This window comes from Rattus norvegicus, chromosome 7 (assembly GCF_036323735.1).
Source record: "Rattus norvegicus strain BN/NHsdMcwi chromosome 7, GRCr8, whole genome shotgun sequence".
NCBI lineage: Eukaryota > Metazoa > Chordata > Mammalia > Rodentia > Muridae > Rattus > Rattus norvegicus.
This window is the reverse complement of record NC_086025.1, coordinates 130963979-130982881: the sequence shown is the minus strand read 5'-3', so window position 1 is coordinate 130982881 and position 18903 is coordinate 130963979. Positions and strand designations below refer to the sequence as shown.

The window sequence follows — 18903 nt, the reverse complement described above, 5'->3', positions numbered from 1 at the left end:
CAGAGGGTCAAGGTTGGAGCCGTTTCTGGAGGAATCTATCATGGAGGATGAAGCTGGCCCAACAGGAGAAATTCCACATGGATGGAGAAAGGCTAACCAAGGGCTACGGGGCCACAGCCGGTTGCCCAGAGCTCTCACACAGGAGAGGAGACCAGGGGTGGGCAGTGTGGAGGGGGCCACAGAGGTGTCGGTAACTTGGATGATGAGGACAGCGAGTTATCGCTGTCTGTATTCGTTCCTCCTAGGGCAACCCTGGGCCCGCCGGTCCCCCTGGTCCTGCTGGAAAAGATGGTCCCAAAGGTGCTCGAGGAGACACTGGTGCCCCTGGCAGAGCTGGTGACCCTGGACTTCAAGGACCCGCAGGAGCTCCTGGAGAGAAAGGCGAACCTGGAGATGACGGTCCCTCTGTACGTGCCCTCCTAGGCCCATGAGTGGCACCTGAGTTCCTCTAAGCACTGGGAGGAGGATGCAGGGCTGTGGGGGACATGGGAGGGGAGCCGCACAGAACGGACTCAATGGGTGGGAAGAGGCACGGGCAGGCAGGCCAAGCCCTGAGTCAGCTCTTTCTTCTTCTCCTAGGGTTCTGATGGTCCCCCAGGTCCCCAGGGGCTGGCTGGTCAAAGGGGCATTGTTGGTCTGCCTGGTCAGCGTGGTGAGAGAGGATTCCCAGGCCTTCCCGGCCCATCGGTGAGTGAAGAAAGCTTCTTCCTTCAGCCCGCTAGGCCAGGCCTGGCTCAGGCTCAAAACTCTTAATTGGGAGCTCTTACTGCAGTGCTATCCTAGGTCTTCCTTCAACTCAGCACCCTTGGAAGCAATCCTTTGTCAGCTGATTCTCATGAAGGGGATGGGGTAGAGCCCTGACAGGGATGCTTAGCATGTACACTCATGGCCCTTGTCTGCATCCTTCCAGGGTGAGCCCGGCAAGCAGGGTGCACCTGGTGCATCTGGAGACAGAGGTCCTCCTGGTCCTGTGGGGCCTCCTGGCTTGACAGGACCTGCAGGTGAACCTGGACGAGAGGTGAGCCCCTAGCTTGGTGTGTCGGGGTGGTCTTGAGGGAAGGATACACAGAGAGACCAGGACTGGGTGTACAGGAGGAGGGTGGATGGAAGCTTGGAGGATGTGTAAGCTTTGAAGTCTCAGTTGGGCAGAAGTGAACAAGTCTATGCTTCAGACCAGAGTGGGAGAGTAAACAGGGAGCGGCTCTAAGTGAAACCTCATGTCCCTTGTCCAGGGCAGCCCTGGTGCTGATGGACCCCCTGGCAGAGATGGTGCGGCTGGAGTCAAGGTGAGTGACTGGTGTCTATTCTGGGATGGGGGCCGGGGAGGGGACTGCACTGGGCCTAAGCGCCACTCTGGGAAACAAAGGATCTCTGCCTGCCTCTTCTGAGATAATTCTTTGCTGAATCTGATACCTTGCTCCTACAGGGTGATCGTGGTGAGACTGGTGCACTTGGTGCTCCTGGAGCTCCTGGGCCCCCAGGCTCTCCTGGTCCTGCTGGCCCAACTGGCAAACAAGGAGACAGAGGAGAGGCTGTGAGTATCCTGATTCGGAGGTGAAGAGGGTGACCAAGTGGCAGGGGGTGTTCCGTGTTTGTTTTCTCCTGTTTTGAGCATCTAGAGGTAGTCTGAGGTCTCTGGGCTTCTAGGCAGATGTGGAGGAGTGGGTTCATGTCCTAACACTTCATTTTCTGACGCTGTTCTTGCTCTCCCCTCTCAGGGTGCACAAGGTCCTATGGGCCCCTCAGGACCTGCTGGAGCCCGTGGAATTGCTGTAAGTATTGGAATATCCTGTATGGAGTCCTCCTTGGAAAAGGGACATCAGGTCTCAGATGGGACGCATACTAGACCAGATTTGACCAAATCTGTGACTTTCTCATTCACAGGGCCCTCAAGGCCCCCGAGGTGACAAAGGAGAAGCTGGAGAGCCTGGCGAGAGAGGACTGAAGGGGCACCGAGGTTTCACTGGACTGCAGGGTCTGCCTGGCCCCCCGGTGGGTATCACTGCATATCATTTGTCCATGAGTGGGCTGCCCCAAACCTCCCACTTTTCAGGACCCTGAGCATCTCCTGCTACCCAAAAGGCTTGGGGTCTTCCTAAGAAGACCCTGGACTCTCTTGGTGGGTGGAAGAGGAGGAGACAGGGTGGGCACGTGATTGCTTCCCATTCTGAAGGTGATGAATTTCTATACCCAGCTGTGTTGACCTCTGCTGTTTTCTTCTTTTCCACAGGGTCCTTCTGGAGATCAGGGTACTTCTGGCCCTGCTGGTCCTTCCGGCCCTAGAGTAAGTGAGATGGTTTTGGGGAATGAAGTGGGTTAAGGCCTCAGCCAGGAGTTGACTGGGGATGGGCCTTCTCCAGGACGCTTTGGACTTAGCAGTCCTCACAGGAGGTTCCCTAAGAAAAGTGGGACTCTTTTGCACTGGCTGTGGGCATAAGCATCTAAGGTCACAGTGACTGGAAGACAAGTCTGATAAAAAGATTTTTATAAACATGACTTAGGAGGGACATGGATGTAACTTGCTGGTCCTTGGCTTAAGTGGAGATGGATTAAGGGAGTTTGGCTGAGCAACGCGGGGCATTGGAGGCAGAGCGGTGTGACTAGCGCTACCAGGCTGGCCACCTACATAGCCGCATCTGCTCTGCCACATTACTTGTACGCTGTTCTCTTACCATTTCCTCTCTTGGTCTGTAGGGTCCACCTGGCCCTGTTGGTCCCTCTGGCAAAGATGGCTCTAATGGAATCCCTGGCCCCATCGGGCCTCCAGGTCCCCGTGGACGCTCAGGAGAAACTGGCCCTGCTGTAAGTGTCCTGTTCCCTCCCTGCCGTCAGAGGTATTCCCAGCATTTTATAGGGCAGCTAGTGGTGAAGGCATCCTATAGGCTGAGGGCCCATTAGAGGGTCACAGGGCTCATGATGGATTCTGGGAAGGAGAAGAGCCAGGAGGGGCAGTGGGGAAGCTGCTGTGATGTTCTTGGTCCTGTTGCCCTCTGTCCCTGTTAAATGAACAGGAAGTGGACATACTGGCATAGTTCCAGCAGATGGACACAGACGAGGGCCTCGTCCCATGATTCCTGGCTGACTTCTCTACTCACTGTTTCAGGGTCCTCCTGGAAATCCTGGTCCCCCTGGCCCTCCGGGTCCTCCTGGTCCTGGCATCGACATGTCAGCCTTTGCTGGCTTAGGACAGAGAGAGAAGGGCCCCGATCCCCTGCAGTACATGCGGGCCGACGAGGCAGACAGTACCTTGAGACAGCATGACGTCGAGGTGGACGCCACGCTCAAGTCGCTGAACAACCAGATCGAGAGCATCCGCAGCCCTGATGGCTCCCGCAAGAATCCCGCTCGCACCTGCCAGGACCTGAAACTCTGCCACCCAGAGTGGAAGAGCGGTGAGCCTGGAGGACAGGCTCCCCACCCCCACCCCCACCCCCACCCCCAGCCCCAGAGAGAAGGGCCAGGAAGGCATACCCATTGTACCTTAGTACGGGCCGTCTGCCTCTAACAGTCAGTCTGGCCCTCAGGTCTGAGTGGGAGCCTCATGGGATGCTACCTCTTTCTCCTGCAGGAGACTACTGGATTGATCCCAACCAGGGCTGCACCTTGGACGCCATGAAAGTCTTCTGCAACATGGAGACTGGCGAGACTTGCGTCTACCCCAACCCAGCGACTGTGCCTCGGAAGAACTGGTGGAGCAGCAAGAGCAAGGAGAAGAAGCACATCTGGTTTGGAGAGACCATGAACGGCGGCTTCCACGTGAGTGCCCGGTGGTCTAGGCTCAGCCGGCCCCTCACGTGTATTCTTCTCTGCCCTCCGATGCTTTAGCTCCTTCTCTGTATCCTCCACCGGTGTTCCTTTGGGCTTTAGAGGAGGGAAGGAGGAGAAAGTATTTTCTCCATTAGAGCTGGAGAAGAGGTCCTCTAAGCTTGCTCCACACCCACTCCAGTACCTCACAGACACTCTGAGCCCCTGTCAGCTGAATGCACCATTAGCCTCGGCTTCCAGCAGATGCTGGGCCCCTGGTCTCACACGCTCACCCCTCTGCCTACAGTTCAGCTACGGCGACGGCAACCTGGCTCCCAACACCGCTAACGTCCAGATGACTTTCCTCCGTCTACTGTCCACTGAGGGCTCCCAGAACATCACCTACCACTGTAAGAACAGCATTGCCTACCTGGACGAAGCAGCCGGCAACCTCAAGAAGGCCTTGCTCATCCAGGGCTCCAATGATGTGGAGATGAGGGCCGAGGGCAACAGCAGGTTCACGTACACTGCCCTGAAGGATGGCTGCACGGTGAGTGGGGCTGAGGTTGGCTTAATGACAAAGGTCATGTTCCTATGGCGACGAGACCCATCAGAGGGTTGAGACAAGGAGGCATGTGGGAGTGGCAGGGGAGGGGTGTGTATACTGCATTGGCCTGTTCACTTCCTCATTCGGAGGAAACAAAGATGCAGGTAGGCGTACTGACTCCCATAGAAGTATTTGTAGAAACTAGCCTGTGAGAGGAGAGACCATCACAGGCAGGAAGCCCTTTGTGGGAAGAAGGGAGAAAAGCAGGGAAGGGCTCTGCCATTAAGGAGACGATCGAAGAGGAGGGGGCTTGGGCAAACGGAGAGAAAGTCTAGCGAGCCACTTAGTGTCGTTCCCACCTTGTGGCTGCTTAGTTTGGGGGTGCTGGGTAGTTGTTCCTGGGTAGTTGGTAGGCATCACCTGAATAACGCCCTTCCTTTTCTGCCTAGAAACACACCGGTAAGTGGGGCAAGACCATCATCGAGTACCGATCACAGAAGACCTCACGCCTTCCCATTGTTGACATTGCACCCATGGACATCGGAGGGCCTGATCAGGAATTTGGTGTGGACATAGGGCCTGTCTGTTTCTTGTAAAACCCTCAACCCCAAAACAACACAATCCATTGCGAACCCAAAGGACCCAAATACTTTCTAACCGCAGTCACTCTAGGATCTGCACTGAATGGCTGACCTGACCTGATATTCAACTATCCTAACCTCACAGTCCGGACCATTCTCCCCTTTCTAAGAGACCTGAACTGGGCAGACTGCAAAATAAAATCTCGAAGTTCTATTTATTTATTGTCTTCCTGTAAGACCTTTGGGTCAAGGCGGAGACAGGAACTATCTGGTGTGAGTCAGACGCCCCCCGAGTGACTGCTCCCAGCCCAGCCAGAAGACCCCTACAGGTGCTGGGCGCAGGAACTGTGTGTCCTACACAATGGTGCTATTCTGTGTCAAACACCTCTGTATTTTTTAAAACACCAATTGATATTAAAAACCAAAAAAAAAAAAATCATTGGAAAGGACACGGTGACTTGTGTGTTTTGTTTTTCCGGTTGTTTTTACCAGTCCTTGGCCCTGTTGCATGCCCAAATGTGGTCCTGCGACCGTCTGTGGACCTTTGAATTCAGGATGCTTTAGTCACACTGCCTGGTTTGGTGCTCTCACACACACGTAAGACCTGCCTTCTAAACTTAGGAACTTCACGGAATCCAGTGTTGACCAGGAACCAAACCGTATCTGTTAGTCTCCTGCTAACACCTGACGTGGGTTACATAATCAGGAAAGCAAGGTTTATTTTGGCGCACAGTTTTGAAGGCCAAAACGATAAGCTAACGAAGAGGAGGATTAGAAAATGGTTCTTCTGTTTTTTTTTTTTTTTTTTTTTTTTTTTTTTTTTTTTTACAAAATTAGATAATTGTGTTGACTGGACCTTAGGGGAAGGTAGCAGCAGGTCATAGTGGGAGCACAGGAGCCATTGCTCATGCTGTAAGCCAGGAAGCAGAGGAGGAGAGAGAGACCAGTGTCCTACAGACCTTTCTGAGAGTCAGTCCCCAGTGACCTGAGGACCTCCCCTAGGACCTACTTCTCGAAGTTCCACCACCTGAGAGTCTCACCCTGGGAGCAAGCCTCAGCGCACACCTTTGAGGAGACTACACTCGACCATTAGAGCCATAGTTTGAGAAGTCTGAGGGACCAGAGAGATGACCTTGTTCTTGAGAGTAAACGCAGAGCAGAGCGCACCTCACCTGCAGGCTGGAGAAAAGGCAGGGCGCACTGAGATTTAGTGTCGGGGAGTTGGGGGATGCTCCTTGTGGAAAGTAGGGTGGAAAGGGGATACAAAGGGGAGGGGTATAAATCCCCAGGGGTCGTTCTTTCTCTAAGCTTCTGAGACAAGGAGAGGGGAAAGGCTCGGCTCCTTGCCTCCCTTGCTCCGCCCCCTACTCCATGGCCCCGCCCACCACTTCCCTTGGCCCCGCCCTTATCCGTCATTCTGTAGACCCGCGCTCAAAGATCCTACTGGCCTTCTCCGCACTCCAGACGCGGAATAGAAAACTTCCCTTTTCCCATGGCTGAATATCCTTTTTTTCCAATGCCTTGGGTGTGAAATGAACAGAAATGAGCGTGTGCTGTTCCCTTCTCCACTAGAGGTACACAGTGGTGAGGTTGTGCGAAGTGGGCAGGAGATAACACTCCACGACAGCGGTATTTTGTGAATCAAATTTCAAAAGGTACCTAGTACATCTTGTAAACGAGACACCCACGCTTTTCTCTGACCCCTTTCCCGCTCTGCCCCCTTCTTTTAAAGTTGGAATCCTTTCTTTTAAAGAAATTAGAAAAATAAATAAAAAGAATTGAGGGAAATTACATACATTAGTATTCCAAGTGCGATGTAAAATTAACTGAATGAAGCGCTTGTGACACCCAAGGAAGTAAAATGGCGGGGTGTTTAAAAGCACAGGATTGGTGCTGGAAGAGTGGCTCAATGGCAGAGCGCTTCCTTAGCACACACAAATCCCCGGAGTTTGAGTCCCAGTGCCATACACATCCTCCCACATAATTATATCTACTTCATAAGGAAAAAAAGGCAACCTCTATCCGTGGAGAGCTGGTGACAGCAAAGGGAGGCCCGCCCATCAGGGGAGCACTTGTGAGGCTAGGACAGCAGGTGGAGAGCAGAAGAGCTGCTGAGTTCACCTCTAACTTGTCAATCCAATTGGAGAATCAGAACTCCCGGGCTCATTCCCTGAGTAAAATATCCGGCAGACCCTGACGCTGGCTCAGAGCTCTGTGGGAAGCCGAAGGGTACCTGGGTAATTCTTTGTAGACTTTGTAGTCCCACTACCTGCCCAGGAAAACCTAGACAAGATTGGGACTGCTTCTCGGCAGATGCTCCCCCCCCCCCCCCCCCGGAGCTGGGGACCGAACCCAGGGCCTTGCGCTTGCTAGGCAAGCGCTCTACCACTGAGCTAAATCCCCAACCCCCGGGACTGCTTCTCAATGAATGGCTGGTGGAGCATCAGGGGAGGCTAAAAGGGGAGTCCAGAGAACACGCCCTGCTTGGTCTCTTCCTCTGCAACCCAAAGGGATGTGGAGACAACCTGGATCCTTAATAAATCCTGGATTCCTGATGCTCCCAGGAAGGCAGTTCTCTCCAGGAAGAATAATGCACTGAGTAAATTCCAGAGCCAGCAGGACAGAGCAGAGAGGCCCACCGATCACAGGACTCCGTTAGGTTCCGTTCCGTTCCAGTCTTGCAATTCTTTTCCCTGGAAGCATCTCCCATTTAAGGACTTGGGATTAGGAGCCAGATGTCCAAGCTCTACCTCAGAGTTACTCTCAAGTTCCTTGGACTCAGTAAAGCACTGGACACTTCCTGAAAGAGTGTCCCCTCTGGGGCTGGAGAGATGGCTCAGCGGTTAAGAGCACCAACTGCTCTTCCAGAGGTCCTGAGTTCAATTCCCAGCAACCACATGGTGGCTCACAACCATCTGTAATGAGATCTGATGCCCTCTTCTGGTGTGTCTGAAGACAGATACATTGTACGCATATACATTAAATAAATAAATAAATAAATAAATAAATAAATAAATAAATCTTTAGAAAAAAAAAGAGTGTCCCCCCTGAATAACTGGGGGAACATGGTATCTTATTTATAAAGAAAAAGATTATTCTGCTCAGAGGAAACAGTCTGTGGCTTGTGGATTTATGCAGAACAAGCAGGCAGATTCTTTTAATGATTTCTTGTAAACTTTGGGCTAGAATCCTCAGGATACTTGACAGAGATCTCAAAGGTCCTAGGGGGGTAGGGTAACCAGGAAGGCAGAATAACCCCTGGAGATAGATAAACTGTGGCCTATATGGGGCCTGACAAGCATAAATGGCTTGTGATAGAAATCCCTACCCATGAAAAGATAATACCCGTCAGGAATTGCAATCCGCACATACGGTGCAATCGGTGCACACAGTGGCCCTCGATGCTTTGGGGATGGTGTAGACTTATCAACGGAGAGTTCTGTGTGTTGTGGGTCTCTGTCAGGTGCTGCATCAGCAGTGTGAGGTCAAGAGAGACGACAGGCGATGTTTGTGTAAATGAGAAAAACCAGGGCTGGGGAAATGGCTCCGTTGGCAAAGTGCCTGTCACAGAAGCACGAGAGCATGAGTCCAGGTCCCTGTCACCGTGTGAAGACTCGGCATGTTGGTGTCCGTCTATAACCGGGCACTGGGAGGTGGAGACAGGTGGGCCCCAGGGCTTTCTGCTCAGGCTGTAGACAACTGGTGACTTCCAGGTTCAGTGAGAAACCATCTCAGAAAGAAAGGTGGCAAGCAACTGAGGAAGACACCTGACATCCCATGGCCTCTGTGCACATGTACAGACACAGACAGATGGACAGACAGAATCTAGAAAGGGAAATGGGAAAACTGAAAAATTCAGTGTCAACATTGTCTCATAGGTGGATATGTTCTAAGGATGTCATTTTTATTTTTTCTTTATTTTCTTTTTTTAAGAATTATTTATTATTTTGCTTATCTGAGTACACTGTGCTGACACACCAGAAGTGGGCATTGAAACCCATTACAGATGGTTGTGAGCCACCATGTGGGTGCTGGGAATTGAACTCAGGACCTCTGGAAGAGGAGTCAGTGCTCTTAACCACTGAGCCATCTCTCCAGCCCAAGGATGTCATTTTTAAACTGGTGTGCTTGATCTGTACCTGTTCTTGTCACTGGAATTCGGACCCACCAGCAACTCAATTAGCATAGTTATAATGCTAAGTCCTGCTTAACTACATCGTGGTTGTTATCAGCCGACTAGTTATGAATCTTAGTTTGAGGATTCAAAGTGGGGAATCATTAGGCAAATACTGGAAATGAAGCCAAGAACAGGCGGAAGGGGTGGAAGACCTAAGATTAAGCTGCACTGTTGTTATCTGCTGCTTAGCGGGTGTGCATTGGTAGTCTGAAGGCCACTTCAGCAGAGCGAAGGACCCGACCACTTCCGGCTGGGTTAGAGTGCATTGCGCCTGAAGAAACCTCCAATCAGGTCTTCCTATTATGCCTGAGGAGTCTAGAAGAGGTTGCTGCTCCCCCCCCCCCCCCCCCATCAGTTTCCTTCCTCAGGCATCGCTGCCTGCCCTTTCCAGCCTCCAGGGGGCACTGTGCGCTCTGATCGGAACTGAGACCTGCTGCCGGCATATGGGACTGAGGCTGCTCGGAAGGAGCTCCTGGGGGGGAGGGGGAGCGGCAAGGAAGACACAGTTGGGGTACCCTCTCTCTTCTTCCCTCAACACACCCTCGGTGTTCCCCTTAGGAAGCTGCTCTTCTAAGTTTCTCTCGCAGGCACCTACGAAGGCAGACAGGCAGTCCGAGGCAGTGCGGATCAACCAAAAGCAGGGTTTATTCCTCTATCAAATTCCCAATCCAATATCCAGCCAGTGGATCAAAGGTCCGTCAAGCCCTTCAGTAGACCCTTGGGGGAAAACTAGTCACTCTGTATGGGAAGGAAAAGAAATGCCAAAACCTTTCTGAAAACCTGGGAGGAGAAGGGGGTGGGAGGTGGGGGTGGGTATTAGGCAGCAGATGCAAAGGCAGCCACTGAGCAGGGCTCTTCACGGGTGTCCTGGACACCCTGCCCTGCTGGTGCTTCTCACACCGAGTTTGCAGCTGCACGAGCATCCTACCTTCGTGTTACTCGGGTCTAAAAACCTAGAACCCTGGTTCATCTCAACTTATAATGACTCAAGAGCAGCCAGAATATAGGAATCCGGTTCTTCAGCCTGAGGTTGAGCACTAACTATACACTAGGCACAGACGAGGCACTGGGCAGTGGTTTTGTTGGTTCCAAGAGAAAAACACCAGGTGCACGGGAAGATGCGCTGGGCCAGCCACAGGGACAGATGTTAGGCTTCCTTCTATAGGTGTGGCCCCCAGGGAACTAAGAGCAGGCTCTGAACGGCTGTGGAATTCTCCCCACAATCCACGTTGTGCTGCGCCTCCAGGGTGCTCTGGGATGTGTGGCCAATGTATGAAATCTGCACAGAAGTCCTAGCAAGAGGAAAACCATGAAGAGAGTAAAGAAACAGGAAACACTGCCCAGCTAAGTCCTCACAAGCCCAGGGGATACTGCCCACCTGGGGCCCAGGCTTCTGTCTTCGTGGTTACATAGCCAAGAGGCCAGAGGACCTTTCTGGTTATCGCCAAATTCTGTGTCATGAAGCGACCTTCTGGATAGATTTTTTTTTTAAACCAGGGATGATATTACCCCATAGAGGAGCTTCTGGCAGCCTCTGGGCACCTCTGGGTCATCACAACTGAGGTGAGTGCTCCCGGAAGCGAGCAGAGACAAGGATGCCCTTCCTAAGCACCCACAGTCACCGACAAAGCTGAGAAACCTGGGGTTGGGGATTTAGCTCAGTGGTAGAGTGCTTGCCTAGGAAGCGCAAGGCCCTGGGTTCGGTCCCCAGCTCCGAAAAAAAGAATAAGAAAAAAAAAAAAAAAAAAAAAAAAGCTGAGAAACCTCACTCCGATCCTCCGATGTCTGACATCTGCACTAGAGCCTGTCGTCCTTACTCCGAACAGCCATGGTCCCAGACTAGAGGCTCTGTCGCCAGAGACTACGTATGCCTTGAGAAAGCTGGGCTGCTCTTTACTCTCGAGGGCTCTGACAGGATTGCCCCTTTAGTTAAACTAGAACCCATTTCACGCACAAGTGTTTCTCCCTGCGTGTGTGTCTGTACACAATGTGCAAGCGTGGTACCCAGAAGAACACATCACTCCCCTGAAACTGGAGTTACGGACAATTGTGAGGGGCCACCTGCTAGGAATCTAGCGTGGGTCCTCTGGAAAAGCAGCTAGGGCTCCTGACCGTCTCTCCAGCCCCCCTCCCACACAGCTTGTTTAAATCTTCACTGGGGATCTGGCAGCCTATGCAGGGGTTCTGGACTCTACCCTGAGAGACCACCACCTCCTGAGGCTGAGCTACAAGGCGGGTGAGGGTCTCCTGTTAGCCCCCAGAGGGTGTGGGAAGCTCTCAAGTGGCCCAGGCTCAGGGCGAGAGGCCGCAGGAGGGAGGACAGGGGACCTACCTCATGAAGATCACAATGTTGTGTACCAGGATGGCAGGAAGTGTGCAGTAGAAGCTGTGGGTGGCAATCAGAGACACGGGACACGGTCACCTGCTTGAAAACGGAGCAGCGCAAGAACAGTGCCATCTCCCAGGAGACGCAGAGGGCAGTGTGGAGGTACGCTGTCGGACTGCGTGGGGGAACCTTCTCTTTCCCACGCCTACCCTTCAAACTGCAATACTTGCCAAGGACACAGGTTCTGAGCCCCTCGAAGTGCCGTTCTCCACCCGCGACACCACGCCCCCTGTTTGTTAAAGCCACTGTCTATTTACACGCTGGGGCTCTAACGTTTCTAGTGGTTAATGCTCTCTTCAGAAAGCCCAGAACTGCAGTCACATCACAGTGACATCTCCTCCCCAAAACCCCTGCAGAAAGCTAGAGGGTCCACAGGCAGTACAATGTAGCGAACTCTGTCCTTACTACACATAGGAAGACGGTCCTCCCACCTCAGCCTTCACCGTAAAATTCACCTGAAAATAAAGTAAGACCCACATCAGCCTGCGGTAAGCAGGTTTGTCCACAGACGTTGGATCGTTCGTTCATCACATACAAAGCATCTCCCGTAAGCAGCCTAGGAGCCTGGAATACCTCGGGGCCCCTTCCCCCAGAGGCCTCCAGCTTGAGGCTCCTCCTCTTGATTTGATGACTCTCTTTCTCTTAGCAATTCTTTCACTGTCCAAGGACTTAAATGCTAGCTGTGTCTATTCCCTCCCAACTGTCCGTCATTACTGAGTCCACCAGGTCTTCACGGGGCGGGCGGAAGAGAGGAATGGAAAGGAACTACAGCATTCCCACAGCACCTACTCTCCTCCTTAGCATGCGGGCAGAGCCCCGTCAGCGACCACCTACCAGGTGCTCACTCCGAGGCGGAATGAGCGAGACGTTCGCAGCCGTGTATGAGCCAACCACGGCCTTCATATACTGAACCTGGCTGAACAGGTTGGTCACGGCCACAGGATAAAAGTTGGAGTTCCTGATTTTCAGGGTGGCCTGGGGAAGGAAAGGGAGGAAGTGTGAGTTAAGTGTCCTGGTCCGAGGCCGGCAAGAGCACAAGCCTGGAAGCGAGGCCCTACATCTTACCGTCACATCGAGGACCACAAGGGAGTCCTGTTTATTAAAAGTGACGTTCGACACTCTGATGCCATTATCGTCCACGAGGACTGAGTGCGGAAACAGAAAGAAGAACACCAGGCCAGATGCCAGGAGACACAGCAGGACTGACAGGAGGACGTACTGCTTCCTGCAAACGACAGCATAGGGCCACAGTGGGCGGTCAGATACCAGAGCCTAAATGGTCCCGATTAACACAAATCTGAGGCAGTGAAAGGAAAAGGAAGCCCACAGAATCGGGAACCACAGGCTGGGTACGGAGCAATGGGGTAAGAAAAGGCTCTTCAACCCATCTGAATACCATTCGCCCTCCAAACACCTGCTCATCTCCCAGGCTGGCCTGTTTCTCCGATCCCTCTTCTATTTGACCCTTAAGACATTTCTAAGTCTTTGCCCAGACTGTAACACAGATCGGGATATTTCACTTAAGCAAAAGTTCTAGGGGAAATGGAGAAGGGCTAGGCTACAGTTCAGCGGAAGAGTGCTTGTCTAGTAAGCAAGAGAGCCTGGGTTCAAGTCTCAGTATCACCACTGAATAAATAAACAAGCAAACGAGTAAGGTAACAATCATATATTAAGTAGATAAAGGAAATAAGGAAATGGGACAGATACAAGAACAGACATCATTTCTCAAATAATTAATTGGTATTCTTTCACAGAGAGGAGTTGGGAACAGAAACAGATGTTAGCAGATGAGAGCTGGCCAACTCACGTTCTCTGAGGACGCAACCTCTGGTCACTGTGGGGGATCAAAGCCACCAACTTATTGACTTGCTCTAGAAAAGCAGCAAAGACTCACTCTGTAAATCCCACATATGGGCAGCCCCTCTCGTCACATTTCCCTGCCAACTGCCACAGCAAAGACTCTTCTGGGATTAGACACTAAAATGTACATTTTTTGGTTGAATGAAGAAGAACCCGGTAAATGTAGAAATAGGAAAAGAAAAGCCGGAGGCAGGGGGGTGGGGGGAGAGAGACAGATAAACCTACTGAGAATGCCACAGACTACAAAACTTCTACTAGCGCTGTGGGGCAGTGGCACTGAGGCTGGGGGAGCTCTTCGCTGTCTTTGGCAAAGTCACAGACATCTCAAAGCCATTGTCTCTCTTCCTTTGTAGCTTTGCAGTGAGTGCATGGTTTCCAAGGTTCTTAATAGCTCTAAACTTTGTGACTGCCCCAACCTCTAGGGTCAATTTAGTAGCAGCTGTTACTACAGATAATCCAGTCCCCACCCCCCTGGTATTCTGCTGAGCTCTGACTACTGCTCACTGGTGCCTTTTTGGTAAAGAAGCTTCCAGAATAGCTCCTCCACAGTGCTGGAGCAGTCCTTATGAGCAAGGGCAGTAGAGGAACATCCTTGTCAACAAATCTCGCAGTGGAGAAAAAAATATTCCAAACCAAAGAAAGGCTGGGACAATACTGATGGTTAGTGCTGGGAGCCTAGAATGACCCGGGAAGGAGACTCAATGAGCTACAGAGATTAGGTTGGCCAGTTGGTAGCCTTCTGAATGATTTTCTTAACTGGGTTTTTTGAAGTGGGAAGACCCTCCCTAAATGTGGGTGGTGCCCACTTCATTGGCTGTCTCTCTGAATGAAAAGGGGAACTGGGTGCAAGCACTTCTTGCTCAAAGTTTCCTACGACTATAATGTGATATATGCAATTTTAAATTCCTGTTGTCATGACCTCCTCAGTGATGGGCTGTGACCTGGAGCTGTGAATCAGAACAAAACTCATCCCCTAAATTGTTTCTGTCAGAGTATTTTATCAGAACAACTGGAAGAGAAGCCTAAGGCATTAATAAAGGAGTAGAAATGAAGAAGAGAAAGGGTTCCAAGTGTAAGATCAAAAAACAAAGCCTGCAATCTGCCCATTTATCTGGCGAGCCATGCTGGCTACAATTCAGGGCCATGACTATGGAGGGCTGCTGGCTGGAGCAGATACCAGAGCGCTTTCCCTGATGGCCGCTGGTCTCACCTTCTGGGATGTAGCCTGCTCCCTGGCAGGTGTGACAGGTGATGCTATTTCTCCCAGTGAACTCCACATAGGGAAACTGAGCGATGGCTTCCTCCTGATCTCTTTCAGCCAGCAAGTCCTCCGGATTGTCATCCTTCTTTCGTTGACAAAATGTGAGGGCAGAGGAGTGCTGAGACCCCATGTATCATCTCCTACATGGGGGATGGGAATGGAGCTGGTGAGCGCGTGTTAGTGTTCATATGGGGCCGCTCTAGGGGAAAAAAATCACTTCTACAAGAAGTGTAAAATACTGAGTGAGAAACTGGTGTTCTAAGCCTATGCGCAACACCGGCAGGTCCTACTGCGGCCCTTATTTTGCAGCAGTGTCCTGTGTCCTTCCCGCCCCCCCACCCCCATCCTCCGGGAATGGGACAGCCCTCGCTGGATTAGGCTCTCTGCCAGGGAGACGCCATCTCCCCTCGTGCCTCTCCAACCCACCCCGCTGCTTCTTCCCCACTGTTTGCAAACGCAAAGGGCAATCAGGCTGCACCTCGAGCAAACAAACAACAGGCACCAAATTAATTAAAGGCCTCAGCGATCCCCATTCTCCTCCTCTCCCAGCCCAGTAGGCGGGCTCAGGTCACGCCCCAGCAAAAAGCCATGTTCCGAACGCGTTCAGGCCTCCGAGGCCCGGGGAACGCGGGCGCCCCGGACCTGTGGCGCACCAACTCCTGGCTGTTACTCCCGGGACCACTCCTCCCTCCACCTGCCCGCTCCAGCGAGTCTCCGACGCGCCTCCGCCCGTGCGCAGGCGCAGAATGGCAAGCCCGCCGGAGGGCCCGGGCGAGCGCCTGCGCCTGCGCTCTGAGCTCCAGCGCGTCCTTCCCGCCGCGCAGCTGCATTGTACTTAGCACCGGTAGAGAGCGACAGAGAACTGCGGGAGGTGCTCGGAGACACAACGACGCTCCTCTGTACCCCAGGTCTAGAGCTCTTCCGGATCAGAGCGCTTCTGTGCAGGAGGAGGACGCCCAAAGCCATTCTCTCCGCACAGGGACTCGGAGTGTAAAGAAATCCCAAACCCAGAGCGTGCCCTAGGTCCCGACAGAGGAGCTGAATGCCTAAGAGTTTATGGGGAACCACAGTGACAAGGGGCCTGATTCGGGGCAACTTCCACCAGAGTTCTGCTGGCTAGTCAAAAGGCATGAAGCCCAAAGCTCAATTTTGCAAAATGATCCTATTTCAGGACCACTATCCACAAAAAAAGTGTGACGGGCATAATGGGTTTGAGAGCTCCTCCCAAAGCTAGGGTGCCGCAGAATTGAAATGAAGCCAGTAAAGAGGGCTAAAGCCCTCCAGAGCCCCGTGTGATGATACAGGATCGCCACAAATTCAAGGTTGCCTAGAACTTGAGTTTGAGGCCAGCCAGTAAAGTGAGACCCCGTTTTAAACCGAAACATAGAAAGAGCTGCAAGAGAAGACTTATCTTTTTAAGTATTTATTTTATTTATATGAGAACACTGTAGCTGTCTTCAGACACACCAGAAGAGGGTGTCAGAGAAGACTTATTTTGATATTCTAAAGCTGGGTGAAAGAGGGACCCATGTGAACGGGGAGAGGTTGGCCCTCTGTCACCTACCTCCCTGTTCCCTGTGTAACTGTAGGAAATGTGGCTGATCTGAGAGTTTAGACCCGTATTTAACTGCTGGCCACTGTTAGCTCACGGAGCCTTTAGATGGATCCCAGAGCAACCACCCCGCTTCCACTTTGTCCCTCAACTAATTCCTGAAATGTTTTTACACAACTCTTTCTTTGACATTTTCATACTTCTGTCTAACCCTTTTTAGATTTATTTGTTTATTTTATGTGAGTACACTATTGCTGTCTTCAGACAAACCAGAAGAGGGCACCAGATCCCATTACAGACGGTTGTGAGCCACCATGTGGGTGCTGGGAATTCAACTGACCCTCCGGCTCTTCCTGTCTGGACTGTGAGCTTGGTGTCAGAGATTAAAGTAGCCGCGTTGTGACAGAGAGGACATGAGGAACACTGGACAAAAGGATCAAAGAAATCTGGTCCCTGATAGAATTCCCATCTTCCTAGGTTTCACGTCCTTACAGTGGGATTTGATCCTAAGAAATACAAGCCCTGCACAAACAAAGAGGAAAGACTTGGCCCCTTACTGGTCTTGGTTTTGGAGATTTTTGTTTATCTGGTTAAGTTTGGTTTTGTGTGTGTGTGTGTGTGTGTGTGTGTGTGTGTGTGTTTTGAAACAGGGTTTTTCTGTGTAGATAGCCCTGGAACTCACTCTGTAGACCAGGCTGGCCTCTGCTTCCCAAATGGATTAAAGGCACGCCACCATGTCTAATGAAAGACACGGTCTTAGTTTGTACTGACTGCCTTAGCCCCACGGTATAGGCCCACGTGTATGCTCTGCTGGACTCGTCAGAGCCCTGTTCTGGTAAGGCTTTTCTGCTTGAGATGCTTCTGGTAAGTAACTCACCTGTAGAATGGCCTTGTTCTCTACCAAGGGATCAAGTGTATTGCTCAAAAGTCCACTCTCACAAAGGTGTCACCACATGTTGCAGCCTCTACTGGACACCCTTTGGGTGCTACCATGAAGATAAACCTGACGTCCACACCATGGACGAACAACAGTATGGTGGGAGTCAGGAGACAGAGAAACAGAAGGCAGCAACTGGAACTGTGAGCTGAAGAAGAAGCCGTTGGGGTTGGTCTGGTGCAGATAGGTATTCAAATACTGAATACTGGACCCCGAGATCTGGTTGTCCCCACTAAGAGATTCTCATGCATACCAAGTGATACTATGTAACCTTGTTCTCCAAGTTAATTTGTCAATAAAACGTAGTATTAAATATTTAAAATCCTGGGGCTGGGGATTTAGCACAGTGGTAGAGCGCTTACCTAGGAAGCGCAAGGCCCTGGGTTCGGTCCCCAGCTCCGAAAAAAAAGAACCAAAAAAAAAAAAAATATTTAAAATCCCAGCCAGGGTTTCTACCCTGCCTTGGTTATTGAGTTCACAAGTGAAAGACACACTCACAGCCTTTTCATTTACAATAAGCCCTAAAGGGTACAATGGCTGGGCAGCTGCCTACCCTCTGTGCTGTTAGAGCCTACTTTCCTATCGATAACACAGAGTTATTACTTATAATTTACTATGTTCCATGTGGGAGGCCCTTAACTCCAATCGGGCATTTCTTGGGGCCACATTTTGACCCCCAGCAGCTTCTCCTACCTCCCCCTCTGGTGCATTCTTCTTTTTCCTCTTCTCCAACCTCAAGCCAGAAACCTAAACCCCACCTATCTCTCTTCTGCCCAGCTATTGGCTGTTGGCAACTTCATTGACCAATCACAATTAGCTGGGGGCAGGGGTCACTCTCTCCTATCTGGGCAACCAGTTTTGGGGGCCCAAATTAGCATCAGAATATAAGCTGCATTGGGTCAACCCACTACACCGAAAGGCTAAAGCCTGTGATTGGACAGTAGATAGAGAGAGGTGTGCTGACTTTCAGTTACCTGGCTGAGGGTCTCAGGTAGAGATGGGAGAAAGACAAGAAAGGACACGGAGAGGGGAGGAAGCCACCATGAGAGGACATGGACCATGAGCACGTGGCCAGGAGAAACAGCAAGGAACAAGGCACGTATGGCTGGGATGTGAGTTAGAATAGCTCCCAAACCTGTCCAGTGTAGACTTGAAGCTCTCAAATAAAATACCTGGATTGTGTATCTTTTATACGGGCTAGCTAAGACTTCTAACTCATTTACAGGAAGAATAGCCTAGAATACCAAGGACTGGGGATTTCTTCAAGCTTGGGAGCACAAAGCCTATGGTCAGGAAGAGGGAGGGGATGGGTTGGTGGGCCAAGAAAGGGAGCCTGGAACATCACCAGTAGACCCCTGAGGCTCTTGACTGTCTGCTTTTGAAAATGTGGCTTGGACGGCTAGACCACACACCTGGGTCAATGCTGGCTCGCACCTGGAAGCCAGGCATGGAGCGGACCCTTGGTAAGTACTTTCACAACTACCCAGGCTGGAGGCTGGCCAGCACAGCCTCGGGGAGAACTCCCAGCATCTTCCTGAGCCACCTGAGAGAGATAGAGAGCGTCTTAATTGGCTAGCACATTCCTGAGGAGACAGCCATCATTACTCACCAGGGTCTAACTTGCAGGTTTGTCTTAGTACCCCAGCTACTAGCACTGGGGTTACTGTAGACGTGAGCTCACTGGGGCTCCCAGGGTGGCCAGGACAGAGTGGGGCTACCCAAGCATCTCTGCACTCCCATCCTCCTCAGGTTCTCCAGAGCTGTCATGGGTCCTAGCCTCACAGATGAGGATAGTGGAGCCCTGAGAGCACTGCTCATTCTAGAGACCCTAGAGGTCAGGGAGGAGCCCTGCTCATCA

At 51.7% G+C, this 18903-nt stretch overlaps 2 protein-coding genes across 6 annotated transcripts in view; one reads left to right on the top strand and one right to left on the bottom strand.

The window, feature by feature from the left end:
• The window catches only part of Col2a1 (collagen type II alpha 1 chain), a 29067-nt gene extending 23746 nt beyond the window's left edge, over positions 1 to 5321 (top strand). For both annotated transcript variants that reach the window (NM_012929.2, NM_001414896.1), the window contains 13 exons: positions 246 to 407; positions 580 to 687; positions 911 to 1018; positions 1233 to 1286; positions 1427 to 1534; positions 1719 to 1772; positions 1885 to 1992; positions 2231 to 2284; positions 2695 to 2802; positions 3104 to 3392; positions 3569 to 3756; positions 4052 to 4294; positions 4741 to 5321. In NM_012929.2, coding sequence (NP_037061.2) covers positions 246 to 407; positions 580 to 687; positions 911 to 1018; positions 1233 to 1286; positions 1427 to 1534; positions 1719 to 1772; positions 1885 to 1992; positions 2231 to 2284; positions 2695 to 2802; positions 3104 to 3392; positions 3569 to 3756; positions 4052 to 4294; positions 4741 to 4887 — 1731 coding nt within the window. In that variant the 3' untranslated portion in view covers positions 4888 to 5321. The remainder of the gene's footprint in view (positions 1 to 245; positions 408 to 579; positions 688 to 910; positions 1019 to 1232; positions 1287 to 1426; positions 1535 to 1718; positions 1773 to 1884; positions 1993 to 2230; positions 2285 to 2694; positions 2803 to 3103; positions 3393 to 3568; positions 3757 to 4051; positions 4295 to 4740) is intronic.
• A 4355-nt stretch (positions 5322 to 9676) lies between these two features.
• Tmem106c (transmembrane protein 106C) lies at positions 9677 to 15356 on the bottom strand. 4 transcript variants are annotated; one of them, XM_006242326.5, is made up of 8 exons: positions 15035 to 15299; positions 14506 to 14696; positions 13243 to 13306; positions 12501 to 12660; positions 12270 to 12410; positions 11841 to 11890; positions 11382 to 11435; positions 9677 to 10341 (listed from the first exon to the last, which is right to left on the bottom strand). In XM_006242326.5, the coding sequence occupies exons 2-8, from the start codon at positions 14684 to 14686 to the stop codon at positions 10209 to 10211; spliced, it is 783 nt and encodes a 260-aa protein (XP_006242388.1). In that variant the 5' UTR covers positions 14687 to 14696; positions 15035 to 15299; the 3' UTR covers positions 9677 to 10208. The 4 variants fall into 4 exon arrangements, 3 of the variants coding, with proteins under 3 accessions (XP_006242388.1, XP_017450377.1, NP_001008359.1); XM_017594888.3 differs by having other exon boundaries at positions 15059 to 15299; NM_001008358.1 differs by having other exon boundaries at positions 15199 to 15273.
• Between the last annotated feature and the right edge of the window lie 3547 nt (positions 15357 to 18903).